Source organism: Guyanagaster necrorhizus (genome assembly GCF_019112545.1).
Source record: "Guyanagaster necrorhizus MCA 3950 unplaced genomic scaffold BT62scaffold_12, whole genome shotgun sequence".
In the NCBI taxonomy this organism is placed as follows: Eukaryota; Fungi; Basidiomycota; class Agaricomycetes; order Agaricales; family Physalacriaceae; genus Guyanagaster; species Guyanagaster necrorhizus.
In genome coordinates, this window is record NW_025064891.1 from 1,296,774 (window position 1) to 1,311,065 (window position 14,292).

Consider the following 14,292-nt stretch of genomic DNA (forward strand, 5'->3'; position numbering starts at 1 on the left):
TGGGTGTACAATCAATTTCATCGACGGTCGCCACACCGACTCGACTCGTTCCATTTCTTATTTAAGCACCTTGTACAAAAGGGCATTCCCGAGAGGGCTTCCTTCCTCTCTGTAACGAGTCTTCTGACAGGTCTTCCTTTTGTTACCCCCCTGGTTGTGTCCACTTCGGACGCGGACTGGTTGATCCTCTTAATTTCAAGATAATGAAGGTACAACGCATCAGTCACCCACTCGTCTCACCAATTCATAATCGTTATGTGGCGTCGACCCAGGTGCCGCTCCTACCGGATGTTCTCAGCCATATCACCGGATAATTGCGCGTGTCCTGTGCTCACTCTCAGAAGAGTCTGTCTTGTTATCTCAGTGACGGGAGAGACATATATGTCTCGGTGCTTTTAGAGCGACTTGCTGTGGGACTCGAGCCCAAGGTTCGAATTCTCTCGCCACTAATCCCTCATAGTAGAGTCGCTGTCTCTAGTGGCGCTCTCTACTCCAGCATGAAGTACTTACTATGGCATCGCTCCTAGTATTTGCCCGGTATTAAGGACGCATTAGAGCCGGTGCTCGAAAAGTCGATATGCATGATTGTCCTTCCTACGGCTATATTACGAATGTATTCCTCACAAGCGATGTTAGCAAACGGAACCATTACGCCTCCGAGTCTCTCAAACGTTCTGCCTCCGAGCTTTGACCTTCTTCATAATGAATGGAGGGCATCAGTATCTACATGCATTACCCTGAGCCTCGGCGTCCACGCCGATACATACATCTTATCACAAACCCACAGAACCCGGATAAGGAATCGGAACACGGCGTTCCTAGTACTTCCACGGGGGCGCGTTCAGGATACCACATAAAGAGACCGAATCCTACTTTGGTAGTGGCGTTAAATACCCCGTGAGCGTATGCATTCTTCTCGTGAAGACACGCTTTTTCTTACGTGTCTCTACCTCGAACATGTGGGCGTGGGGGATAACTGAATAGTCGAGAGCATGTCGGACAAGCGGGCCGGAGTCGTTCGTGGGAACCGGCGGCCAATTGCGGCTCATCCCCCCTGGTTGATATTCATCAAGAACAACATAGGATATTACTGTTGTTTGCCAGTGGAGCCATCATGATCCCTCGTGGATCGTACCGCGAAGGAGGCAGGGCTATTTACTCTCGGAATTTTCCGCTCGACTGAGTACTGTGCTGGCCTTCGAACCTACTCCCTAGCTGCGATCTCAGCGAACACCTCAAACTTCGAACGCTGATCTTTTTTTTTGTTGATGGGAAACATTTCGACACTCCTCGGCCCGTGGGGACTTATAGTGACGGTATATGCGTAAGGGTCAAAAAAACCGACTCGGAGGCGCTGCGCTAGTACATACTTGGTCACTACTTTGTTTCTTTTTTTTTTGACTCTGGCATCTTTTCTGCAGCCCGCCACAAATACCGAATCGGAGAGCCATCTGTCGGGCCAATTCAGTGGACTCTTGATGCTAAAGGAAAATTGCGACAACAGCGCAAGTTTTGCGGCAAAGCTCTTGCGGCGTCTGTCATCCAGTGAACTTCATGTTTTCATTCGTATTCCCTAGATGGAATCTCTTCAGGGAACAAACGTGAAGAACAGATAGCTAACCAAGGGTCTGTATTACGAGCTTATGACGACACATCTGGTCTCACGATGCAGTAACTGTTGGAGTTGGCTACTACTTTTGCGCAAACCCGCGCGAGTACCAGACATGGACATCGTTTGTAGGCACCAATAGGTCATGCTAACGCCATTCTTGGGCATAGCGACACTAAGTACCTCTTTTATGTAATCTTCTATGCGGCCTGTTGACAATGTCGTGTCCTGATGTTGGATATACGCGCCGAAAAATTGAACGTCTCTGAAGCTCTACTGTCCAGAAATCGAAATCTCTGTTGGCGGGGCGTCTGAACGTTGTTCGAGCCCTCTGATTGAGGTCCATGACCGAACAATCCAGGGGCGTTAACTACTTCAGGTCGACCACTGTCATGCATTGAGCAGTTTGTATCTTGTCAAAGGCCCGTTCACGTACTTGAGGCGGTCTTCTTTCTACTCAGCTGACCACTCTACTAGCGGCCTGGGAATCGGGTATGTCCAAGAACAGTTCACCTGCTAGATGAATCGATCTCAGTTTCGCTGCTCAAAATTTTTTGAAATTATCGCTTTTCCTGGAAGGGCTTTTTTTCAGGAGATGCAGAACTCAATTGGTGGATAAAGTTTTTTCGCCACCCAGCTGACGAAGGTGCGTCATTTTCAGGGCTGTACTTGGATCCGGGAGTTTTGGCGCGTATCATACAATGGCTTATTTTCCTCTGCTAGACCTTCGCGGGATGCTCACATGCTCAGGGGGGAAGTCAGACTTCTTTGCCACCCATCGTATGGGGATATAGATGAACTTCTTTGAAGGAACTAGGGCTCGACCCAAGGTCTGCAACCCGTATTCATTCCACCGGAAATTTTGGCTACTCGTTGATTGCATTATTTTTGTGTTCCATCCAACAGATTGTACTGGCCTGGCCTGGACAATCTATGAGCAGACTTTGTTCCAGTTCTGATGCTAGAAAATCCTGCACAAAAAAACTGGCTCGCGAGGTCCACCGGAGAAGACCCTCAGCTTATAAGCGAATGATAATCATTTTACCGCCCATCTTACGGAAATATCACGCTTCTTTGAAGGGCTCGGTGAATGATCTGCCCCAATCTTTTCATTCGAGGATACTGACACCAGACTTACCCCTACGTGAGTATGGTGTCTGATTTCGCGTTGTCCTCATCCCACGGTAAGCTTATATTACCTCGTTGCCCATCTCACGGAAATATCAGTATCACGTCGGCTAACTGTGTTTCTTTTTTTTTTTGCATCGGGTTGATTTTTGGCACGGTCCAGACTTCGCTCACGCAATAGCGTACGTCTAACGAATCTAACAAGAGCTTTGCTTCTACGAGATCTCCGCCGATCCCGGCTTATGATGGATGTGGGTGGGTCTGTCGACCTTCTCAGTGCATCGAATCCTGGTATGCGACCGTTCTCACGAGCGATGAATATGTCTATTCGAAGGTTGACACTGTCACCATCAGATTAAACGTAGAGAAGAGGGTCAGCCGGCGAAGTCAATAGGCTCTGCGACGTCGTCTCACCCGGAAACTACCTTAAAATTCCCTCGGACCTTGCGCAAAGCCGAACGGGCTGATGGTAGTTAAGGTCTACCAATGTATTGGCTCTTCTATATCATAGGAATCTGCCCAACGAATGTGGGTTGGACGGGGGAACCTCACAACGGCTCATTTCGTATACCTGGGGGTATTCAGCTTGCCTTTCTCTGCAATTATGCGTTACGTGACGACATTCTTCTACCTACGCTTGGTTTCATCGAGCTTCCGTATGGATTAGGTATGTTTTGCGTTCATCGTGACAGAAATAAATCGCTACTTAGGTCTCTGCGAAACTCACTGAACCAGACCAAGGCGAACCATTGATATCCGGTCGACACTTACGAATACTGCTTCGAAAAGGCTTTGTTATGACGACGACTTCTTCTATGGTAAGCTCTTTTGTATTGATACTAGCTTTAAGTCTATGGGGAGACGGTCTCCCCCGCACGTTAGGTAACCGCTCCTGGGATGTAAGGGCATGAGGACCCAGAAGACAGACATGGCGAATTCGTGGTGCATCAGGCTGACAGTATGTTTGTGCATAGTGCCATGAAACACTGGAAGACTGCATGTTCGATCGTGTTGATCCTGTGCTACTGTGTTTGGATTGACGTGAAAGTGTTCCAGTATTGGGAGGATGGGTGAACGGGTGATAACTTGATGATACTGCACGTTCGAAAGTATTATTCTGTTCCTGAAGCTGTCCACAGGTTCAGGTTACATTTTCACCGCGATTTTCACCACCGACAAACTCGGCACGCAGCCAATCAGCGATATACTCATCAACCGTGCTTCAGACAACACAGGAATGGTGTATGTATTGTTTTCCTTTGAGTTCTGGTATAGCAAGACAAAAACAGGAGGCAGATAGGATCCCTTGACTTTGAGACAATTTCGAAGCTGTCACATGCAGTCACATCACGGTCTCTTTTTGTGATATGGGTCAGGCTTTCGCTGATCCCGCTCGGAGGTGCACTGTGAGGTATGTCCTATATGGATCAAGTCCACCGCTGTGTTTCATGATTTAATCTCCTGTCCCAGCCAGCGCTACCCCGGTCTCTCTTCAGCGGATAAAATATAAAGGTATCGTATCATACCATCATCTCGCGACCTCCCAATGGCCATCTACCAAGCGACTACCTCTGCGCCCGTCAACATTGCTTGTATAAAGTGCGTAGGCTTATTTTCTTCATGATTTGCTCTGATGTCGTGTCAAGGTACTGGGGAAAACGGGACACCAAACTCATCCTACCCACCAACTCTTCGCTCTCAGTGACACTTGACCAGGACCACCTTCGGTCGACGACGACGTCGCGCGCAGACCCATCGTTCCAGAAGGACACACTATGGCTAAATGGAAAGGAAGAGCTGATAAAGGACGGCGGCAGAATGGCGACTTGCATCGCTGAACTGAAGCGCCTTCGAAAAGAACTTGTCGAAGACAAGGATCCGGATGCACCCAAAGTACGTGCTGATCGTTGCATACAGCTGTTTGATTGATATCGTACCAGCTATCGACATTTCCCGTCCACATATCGTCGTTCAACAACTTCCCGACTGCCGCCGGCCTGGCATCCTCAGCGTCTGGCTTTGCTGCTCTCGTCTCCTCCATCGCAACCCTCTACGCCCTCCCTTGTGACGCCTCTGCCCTATCCTTGATTGCCCGACAAGGCTCCGGTTCAGCCTGCCGCTCCCTCTTTGGCGGATACGTCGCCTGGGAACAAGGGACCTCCCCCACCGGTGAAGACTCCTACGCTATTCAAATCGCTCCCCAATCCCACTGGCCCGATATTCATGCCCTTATTTGCGTCGTTTCCGATGACAAGAAGGGCACCTCCTCGACTTCAGGCATGCAGCGCACTGTCGAGACCTCTCCTCTCCTGCAGCATCGCATCAAGCATGTCGTCCCTCAACGCATGGCAGACATCTCCAAGGCTATCCTTGAGCGCGACTTTGATACGTTCGCAAAGATCACGATGGCCGATTCTAATCAGTTTCATGCTGTTGCTCTCGACACGGAGCCGCCGATCTTTTACATGAACGATGTCTCCAAAGCTATCATCGCACTGGTCGTGGAGTATAACCGTGTGGCAGTACTCAAGACCGGGAAGGTCAAGGCTGCTTATACATATGATGCGGGTCCGAACGCGGTTATTTATACACCAAAGGAGAACGTCAAGGAAATCGTGCAGATGATTGTCAAATACTTCCCTCAAAGAGAGGCCTTCAAAGATGTATTTGGGATCTTTGGTACGCAAGGTGTGCAAGGCGCCGTCGTGGACGGATTCAATGAGGCGGTGGCGAAGTCTTTTGATATCGGAGCCGTGAAGGGGCTCATTCACACGAAAGTTGGCGATGGACCGAGAGTGTTGGGTGAAGAAGAAGCGTTGCTTGGCCCTGATGGGATTCCAAAAACGCTGGCATGACTTCATTCGTAGGTATCTTATTGGAAAGTTGTATTGACCTTAGAAATGTAAACAGAGCAAGAGTTTTATTTCTGCTATCGGATCCGTCATTCCGATCAAGAAGGTGTGCGAGTATTTTTGCTGGCAGTCCTAGACTGGCGGTGATCCTCCGATGTTCACTGATCCACTTCCCGTTAATGATAACTTCTTGCTTCAGATGAAATGCACGTGCATTGCCAGTCTCGCTGGCCGTCCGTTCATCGTACTTCGATTACTTGGCAGGTCATGTCGCCCTAAGTATTGAGACTACCAAGTTGGCAGCGGTATTCGGAACTGTTGCGTTACTATTTTCAGTTTGATGGATGCTAGTCTTGCTGGGTAGTTGTTGATCCTTCCGATACTGTCAGTCTCCATTTTCAACAAAGGCTTGGTCCGTCCCTGCGCGGAACTTTTTTGCGGGAACTGAGACGAAATACACGTAGAACGTCCAAAGTGGAATGTTCACGGACAATTCTAGGACAAATCACCCTCATTCATAAACACGTTGGTTCGCATATCTGAGCTCTCGGACTGTCCGCCTATGTCGCCAAAATCTGACTGCGGCAAATTATATGGTGCTACATCCAGACACGGAGAATGTATCGACCTCGTGCAGCGTAAATACACCACTTCACCACTATAGCTTAATCCCCGATTCTTTCGATCCGAAATGATAGATAATATACTTCCATGCATCGGCTCCGTGCAACATTAAGCATGAAGTTCCCTATTTGGGGTTACCGACTTTAAAAATGCCGTCGGTGCCGATAACCCGCACCGCAGCATTGTACCCAATCTGGCTATTTAAAGCGCGCCGACTTCTGCCGAGGCGCTCCCGAGCCGAACGGGGATCAACATATAATTGAAAATTCAAATTTTCCCATCATCTCTTCTCGATCATACCTCGTGTACAGCCAATCGGGAGAAGCATGCTACCTCCCTTGTGCGCTGGTGCCCATCTTCTATGTGCTCTAAAAGACCTTGCATAAGATTCCGCTATGTTATGTCCCGCCGCCGCCTCAGTGGTCCTGCTGTGTTTATTCTGAATACCATCTCGATAGTAATTCTCCTTTACATCTCGCTGTATCTGTTGAAGAAAACGGGCGTCTTCAAGCAACAGTTGGAACAAGCGCCCAGAGACGATGTCTGTCCCTCTAGATGTTTAAATGACGACTTGGCGGTGGAGTCGACCATAGTAGATGCGACAACGACATCATATTCTGCAGTCGAACCGAAGCCAACACTTAAGCCATGGGACTCGAGCTATTATGTGCGAGGAACTCCAGGCACCAACTTTCGAGGTGAGTGACATGACTTCTCAGCGCCCTCTAGAGCTTCATGCATCCGTATACAGATAATCTGCTGAGAGATAAGAGTTACCTGACAGCGTGGTGTCTTGGAGGATTCAGTGCGTAGCCAGGATTGTTCATATTGCCATCGTTTTCAGCTCGTCACATTAGCGAACCTTTTCATGGGTCAGGTGCGTGTTCATTTCGCGTCCTTCGTATGAAGGCTCACGCGCATGTCCGTGCACCAGACCAATCTGATTTACTTGGGGCTCATATCAGATAGAATCCCCGTTCTCCCTCCATTTTCACCGTCCCACCATATATGTGAGTGAGCATCATTGCCACTGTATTATTACCGCGTCTGAAAGGGCGACTGTTAGCTGATGACGCTGGAGTGATTGCTTTTGGAGATGTGTTCAACCTCACCCATCTCCGTGACGTTCTTCAATTTCCTGTTATTGAATGGTCCGATATTAAGACGCCTCTGAAGAAACTGGGAGATCCTTCCGCATCATGGGAGGGGCTGGGATGCTGGAGCGTGCGGTCTCGCGATGTGGACGATGCTAGTCCCGACTACAACTTTGCCAGAGCCCTCGCTCTCGATGCATCCTACACACGCGTACCCGATCAAATGTACCGTTCGTCAGATTTTGATGAGGGACACACCAATTTTTGGAACCTTGCATCTCTGATATATCCAGTACAACCGGCGTTCGGAGACCAGACTTTTCCACTGCTAAAGGTGTCGCCCAAGGGCGAGAAGAGACCCCCTGACCGGCATTTGGCGTGTTTTGATACCTTGTATTATGTCGGTACCGGGGCGGATTCATTTGAATGGACTCGTCCGTGGTCGCCGGCGTGGAGGACTGTAGGGAAGCACTTGAGGTTCACCGACCATATGCAGAAATTGGGAAAGGAGTATGCTGCGAGAGTGTTTGATGTCGCTCCAAATCAACTGCCGCCAGTGAGTTCGCTTTGTTTGGTTTTTAACTATGATTGTGTTAATAATAAATGGACCCCAGTTTATCGCTGTCCATGTGCGGCACGGAGATTTCAAAGGCAACTGTTGGGCAACAGAGGTTATCAAGGAATGCTATGCAGATCTTGCAGCATTTGTGAGACGCGTAGAGGAAGTTCAAGAAGAGCTGCGAGAGAAGCTTGGTCTGGATGTAATCCATATCATCATATCAACAGGTGCGTTTTCAGGACTCCTTGACTTCGGAACCTTCTGAGTATACTTCGTCAGATGAAAAGGATGAGGATTTTTGGGAGGAGGTCGACTACCTAGGCTGGGGATATGTCGACCACGAACAAGAAGGGACTGTCAAGACCTACGGAGAATGGTATGGTCCGATCATTGACATCGTGATCCATAGTCTTGCTGTCGGATTTGTGGGCACCGACGGGTCAACATTAAGTCTCGTCAGCGGTAAGCGAGTCGAAGACTGGAATAACGGAGTCACTCGGACGGTGAAATGGGGCTACGCCGGGGCGGACAATCATTAACACTCATAGAGCATGCAGTGATTATTTATGTTTTTTATGGGACTATTAATAATGGTTTTATCGCTTTTTGTGTATTTTTTTCGCATAGATTTAGGATTAAGTATATAGGGGTTCAGACAGTATCCAAAATGTGACCAAGCCGAGACCGGTTGCGGATATATTCCCTTCCGACTTTCCTACTGTCGTAAATTGATAGCTCAGCATTTTATATGTTTTATAGTTGTATCAGCCGGGCCTTTCTTTATCTGTACAGGTCGATTTAATTTATCATGGACTGTTATGCGCCGACCTGGTATGTGTAGTTCCAGGACTTTGTCTTCCCCTGATAATTTTGAGTGAGCTGATATCAATTAAGCGACATCATCTCAATTAATCTCGCATATAAGTGACGAAATGTGAGGATGCTGGAATAACCTAACATTAAAACCGTTGCTTGTGACTTCTACTGTCATTGGGCCGCTGGAATGCCCACAGCGGTGATTTCGGCGAGTCAACCTCATTTTTTCTTCATACACCAAGTATCTGGCAAATGAGGAGACTACCTTCTCTATTGCATACTCGTCTTACAGGGGATAGAATTATACACCGACAACTAGCCTGTGTCAATGTAGTATACCTTGTCAGGTTTAGCACGACTCCCAATGAGTGGATGAGTCCCTGATCCCCTACTCGGCGTTCTGTAGCGACATATCTACGCTTTGACAGGGACACGGTGAGCCAGTTTATGTTCCAGGTACCTGGGAACAAATATACAAGATGTGCATTCCACGGTCCCAACGGCAGACATGACCAGTCCATCCTTCGTGGCGGAACTTTGTTAGTCAGGTAACAGCCACGAAGAAGAGCGGAAAGTGGACAGGTACTAGGAATGGTATGGTGCGTTTCCGTCATTGATAGCGCGGTTCATGGCCCTGTTTATTCAGTGGCAAAAAAATTTCGTCAGGACCCAGATATCTTTGCCAGCAGGAAAGTGATAGAAGAAGGGAATACAGGATCCGGAATGGTAAGACGGCCGCATGCGGACGGTGGTGGGAGCAATATTATTTTCTGAATCCTGATGTGACGCCCAAAATCATAATAATTAATAATTTGAGGCTAACATACCAACTTTATGGGAAGGCGTATGCTACGGTTGGCAGTGTTAACGTCGTGAGAGGGAAAAAAAAGAGCAGAGCTTCGCGCGGTGTTCCTCCGGTCCACTGACACGGAACGACATTGCTCATCTGAACCGAGGTCTCGACTGGTGGTCCTCGCGCCTCGAAAAAGTAAAACCCTCGTAACAGCGAAAACGCGATCAAAGCGCGCGCAGAATTTCCGGAGTTGAATATTTCTAGCTCGAGACTAGTAGCGGTGAGGAAGTTATGACTGACGCTATAGAGTCCCTGCAGTGATGCAGATATGATCTGCGGTGACGTATGAAAAGATGAGTCTGAGGGCGATGGTTATTGGAGTTGTTTACACCCGAGATGTACGAGGCGAGTAAGGTTGAATGTTGTTCACCTCATTGGTGGATAAAGGCTCTGATAGGGCATCTGAACATGCCTGGGCTTCAGAGGGAGGTACAGAGCGCAATGTCCGATGGAAAGGGTAGTTCTAGGCTCGATCCTTAAGATTTGCAAGCAACGGAAGGGTAGATTGGCCACTCTATAGTATGACTGTTGATGGAGAGTCGAGGAGATTCATCGGAATACATCAAGATGAGTTCTCAGATGAGAGCGGGAGGAGATGCGATGAAGCCGGCAGGACAGTGGGAACCTGGACCGGGTGCATTTTCACCCCTTGGGAGAAGCATTGCTGGAGCGTGGTGAAAGAACAAAGTGACCACCGGAAATATTTCTGAGAAGACGGAGCTGTGCGAAGTGCTGCATCCGTATAAGTCAAATTGGGCCCTAGGACGAGGGGAAGTAATCAACATGCGCCGGCTGCAGACGAGACAAGTTCTAGCTCAAGAGATGGAGGCAATAGATCTCTCCCATTTTCTGCAAGGGTCAGAAGACAGAATTTGCAGGCAAGATCTCTGGAGTAGATGATAGATTGTCCCTGGTGGCTCTTGTATCGACAACAGATGTAGACAAATACTGGGATCAAGTTGTGTAATCCAAGATTCGCAGAGTCTAGGTTCTCGGTGCAGCATGAAAACTTCCCAATTAAAAAGAGAACCAAGACTGTGTAATGTGATCCCGCCACCCGCCCAATCCGGCCCGACGGCAGGCCTCGGTCACTGTGAGTCACACGTCACAAGGACTTTCTGCCATGTACTACGCTCAGCACTCTCCTGGAGTGCCTCACAAATTGGCAGACCATGCATGGCCACGACAGACGCCATCGGGTCAACAGCCGCCGGGATATGCTTTGTTTGCTCATCCACATCCATTGCCCCTGCCTCACCACCACCACCACCACCAGAATTCTCTGTCTCACAATGGTCTATCTCACTATCCTTCCCCGCCTCAGATGGGCTCGCCAGCCGGTCAGATCATCACGCAGCACTGGCAGCAGCAGCTCTTCAAATGCGAAACGGTTCGGTCGTCACGCTCACCCCATTTCCGAGCGCGGGCCAATGCTCTTGCGTCACGGACTGTCGCAAAGTCTGCTATTCCCATCACGAATCCAAACAAGCCGGAGGAGCCTGTCGACGATGAAAACCATCCGTCGTCAACAGTCGCACCCATAGCGGAGGCACCGAGACCAACGGCGGTCGCCCCACCACAAAACAATTGGGGTTCGCTAGACATGGGTGGCATCGGTCTCAAGAATTTGCCTCCATCATCAGGCCTATTTTCATTCACATTCCTTATTAATTTGTACCTGAACCACAACGCTCTTGAGGTGGTACCACAACAGATATCTGCCCTACGGCACCTCGAATTGCTCGACATTTCAGGGAACAACCTCCAACAACTTCCTCCAGAGCTCGGTATGCTCACTCAGCTCAAGGAACTCTATTTCTTCGACAACCAAGTCACCACTATCCCCCATGAGCTAGGCACGTTGCACCAACTACAAACCCTCGGCATTGAAGGGAACCCAATAGAACCGCCACTGAAGGCCATGGTCCAAAAAGATGGCACTCACGCCCTCATTTCCTACTTGCGCGATTCGTGCCCCGTCTTTCCCCCTCCTCCAGAACGGCAGTGGAAGCACCTCGATCCATCGTCAACAGCCGGTACCAACAGTGAGACGCTCAGCGTTCTCTGCTACAATATTTTGTGCGAAAAGTATGCGACCGAACGCCTGTATGGTTACACACCATCGTGGGCCCTCGGCTGGGAGTACAGAAAAGAGATTATTCTCTCCGAGGTCGTCTCCCACTCGGCCGACTTCCTATGTCTCCAGGAGGTGGATATCGCGCAGTACGAAGATTACTTTGTCAAGAACCTGCAGACGCGAGATTACGAGGGTGTCTTCTGGCCAAAGTCTCGTGCAAAGACAATGCCTGAAGCAGATCGGCGGATGGTGGACGGATGCGCAACCTTCTACAATGCAGCACGCTTCAAGCTCGTAGAGAAGATCCTTGTCGAGTTCAGCGCCGTTGCAATGCAGAGACAGGACTTTAAGAAGACAGATGACATGTTCAATCGGGTTTTGGGCAAGGACCATATCGCCGTAATTTGTCTCTTGGAGGACAAGCAGACAGGGACGCGGTATGTGATTGCGAATGCACACATACATTGGGATCCAGTGTACCGGGATGTCAAGCTCGTACAGGTAGCGCTCTTGGTGGAAGAGATCGAGAAGATAGCGTCGTCATTCACCCTGTATCCCCCACCAGCAGGAATGCCGGCCAAGTATTCCGAAGGGACCAAAATACCGTTGATTATCTGCGGTGATTTCAATTCAGTGCCAGAGAGCGGTGTTTATGAGTTCCTGCAAAATGGAGTGCTCAGTGCCGATCACCAGGATTTCATGAAGCATGTGTATGGACGGTACACGGAGGAAGGGCTGAGGCATCGATTAGGACTAAAGAGCGCATACGGCACAGGGCAAGGCGGAGAGATCCTACCAATGACGAACTACACGCCGAGCTTTAGGGGCGTCATCGATTACGTGTGGTATTCGACAGCGACGCTTGCAGTGAATGCAGTGCTGGGTGAGGTCGACAGGGAGTATTTAGACAAGGTGGTGGGGTTCCCAAATGCACACTTCCCATCAGAGTAAGTCCTTGATGCTTCTTCAAATTATGATTCGCTGACTGATGTCGTTCTTAGTCACATATGTCTAATGAGTGAGTTCAGAGTCAAGTCGGCCTCCAAAACGACGCCGACAATACCTCCTACACCGTAGGATTATTTGCATATCCATTTGTTTACTTGTTTATCTCCCTTCTCTTGTATATACGCTACTCTACGGTTTCTTATCTACGTACACATCGTTCATCACCCCACATTCTTTATTTTTTCTGTGTCCTCATTTTCCCTATTTTACTGCACTCTCTGTCTCTGTTGTATGTACCATCGTGACGATCAAGAGAAAAAGATGAAAGCTGCATTCTTGTGAGGCAGTGTGAACCGTCATCAAATAAGGTGCGTCACTCCGACAGTCGTCCCTTCCATGCGGTACACAGGTTCAGCGGTAAGCATTCATATTGATTAATATAGGTTGAATCTCTCATGATATGTCGCATTTCAGGCATCCACGTTCGTTTAGAACAGTGCTGTATGTCATCGGAGAGCTGCGTCTGCCTGCGTATCTGTTCATCATGCATATCGCTCCACGGTAACAAGGCGGTCTTCGCAGTGTACTAAATGCCTCTGCTGCGCAATTCATAATGCAGTGTACAAGTGCTGATGAATTTGACATCAACATGAGGCATTTCTTTTAGATATCCTTCACCCTCTCGTCCTTGGGGCATCTCTTCAACGCACCTGCTCTTGACTACCGGTTCTCATCGATATACTCAGGAGTCAGCTCCAATAATGAACTTATAAAACTCCACCTTGTATGTAAGTAACCTGAAATGATCATTCCCGATTAGCGCTGAAACCGAAGGACGCAGGTCCGGAGCTGCGCGCTCAATTTGTTAACGCGTTCCTGTACTTATTTATTAGCGAGCGCTGACGGCAGATGTAGGCCACGAAGGTCGCACGTACCGCGGACTATTTAAACCTGAGCGCCATGGTACCTTTTCAACAACAACCATACCTTTCGAACGCTCTCTTTGAATTATAGCAAGTTTATCAATGGCATTCCTCCTGCGAACTTCTGTCGTGCTTGCGTTTGCCATGGCATTCGCCAATGCGGTACTTGATGGTTCCTCTCGCTCAATTATATCATGGATACTCATGCGTTGTGTAGGCCCCCGCCTCCAGTGACGTCTCCGACTCGGGGACTGTCGTCCCTGTGTCGACCTATACTGCGAGCAGGATCGAGCATGCTCTGGTCGACTACAGTCCGTACTTGATCGACGTTACGAGCATGCTTACCTTTACGTGCGATTTTTTTTCTTTTGCTGCGGTTCACCCGCGTGGTGCTAAGTTGGGCTCGTCGTGTATAGGGAGTACTCGACCTCTACTGCCGACGCTGCAGCTGCGACGGATTAGTTGTGGGGGCGGTGTAATCTCACTAATGTGTCCGTTCTGCTGGCTTTCATCTGCTTGCATGATGTTTAAGGTTAATATGGCTCGTGCATAACACTCCTTCGTACATTCTTTCTGGTGAATACCATGAGCGGTTTAATATTTACAACGTTTTTATTTGGCCACGTCGTTGCCATAGTTATCCGTAAAGTAGCTGAGGCACCCTGAATTGGACGGTATTTATATCTTAACAAAGAAAAGGATGAGGCAAGATCGAAAACGGGATAGTGCATTTGGAAGCTGAGGCTGGATTTCTCCTTTCTTTACCTGACATGAGCCGACCTTGGCAGAGATTCTTGACCGAATTCTTA

General features: G+C 48.8%; 5 protein-coding genes across 5 annotated transcripts; 4 read left to right on the top strand and 1 right to left on the bottom strand.

The window, feature by feature from the left end:
• The first annotated feature begins 4,033 nt into the window (after window positions 1–4,033).
• Window positions 4,034–6,014, top strand: BT62DRAFT_932111 (Diphosphomevalonate decarboxylase). The gene is made up of 5 exons (XM_043186289.1): window positions 4,034–4,148; window positions 4,208–4,336; window positions 4,384–4,630; window positions 4,678–5,695; window positions 5,789–6,014. Exons 2-4 carry the CDS (start codon window positions 4,284–4,286, stop codon window positions 5,590–5,592), a joined length of 1,215 nt encoding a protein of 404 aa, XP_043040167.1. The 5' UTR covers window positions 4,034–4,148; window positions 4,208–4,283; the 3' UTR covers window positions 5,593–5,695; window positions 5,789–6,014.
• Window positions 6,015–6,509: 495 nt separating this feature from the next.
• Window positions 6,510–8,680, top strand: BT62DRAFT_932112 (uncharacterized protein). The gene is made up of 7 exons (XM_043186290.1): window positions 6,510–6,911; window positions 6,965–7,018; window positions 7,071–7,090; window positions 7,148–7,223; window positions 7,280–7,863; window positions 7,922–8,093; window positions 8,146–8,680. The coding sequence occupies exons 1-7, from the start codon at window positions 6,614–6,616 to the stop codon at window positions 8,403–8,405; spliced, it is 1,464 nt and encodes a 487-aa protein (XP_043040168.1). The 5' UTR covers window positions 6,510–6,613; the 3' UTR covers window positions 8,406–8,680.
• Window positions 8,681–9,514: 834 nt separating this feature from the next.
• Window positions 9,515–10,320, bottom strand: BT62DRAFT_1076209 (uncharacterized protein; the record flags this gene model as incomplete). The annotated part of the gene is made up of 3 exons (XM_043179193.1): window positions 9,515–9,808; window positions 9,867–9,998; window positions 10,228–10,320. The coding sequence occupies 3 exons, from the start codon at window positions 10,318–10,320 to the stop codon at window positions 9,515–9,517; spliced, it is 519 nt and encodes a 172-aa protein (XP_043040169.1).
• Window positions 10,321–10,859: 539 nt separating this feature from the next.
• On the top strand, window positions 10,860–12,689 carry BT62DRAFT_894707 (uncharacterized protein; the record flags this gene model as incomplete). The annotated part of the gene is made up of 2 exons (XM_043183189.1): window positions 10,860–12,559; window positions 12,614–12,689. 2 exons carry the CDS (start codon window positions 10,860–10,862, stop codon window positions 12,687–12,689), a joined length of 1,776 nt encoding a protein of 591 aa, XP_043040170.1.
• Window positions 12,690–13,447: 758 nt separating this feature from the next.
• On the top strand, window positions 13,448–14,156 carry BT62DRAFT_932114 (uncharacterized protein). The gene is made up of 3 exons (XM_043186291.1): window positions 13,448–13,645; window positions 13,701–13,834; window positions 13,900–14,156. The coding sequence occupies exons 1-3, from the start codon at window positions 13,586–13,588 to the stop codon at window positions 13,943–13,945; spliced, it is 240 nt and encodes a 79-aa protein (XP_043040171.1). The 5' UTR covers window positions 13,448–13,585; the 3' UTR covers window positions 13,946–14,156.
• The last annotated feature ends 136 nt before the right edge of the window (window positions 14,157–14,292 follow it).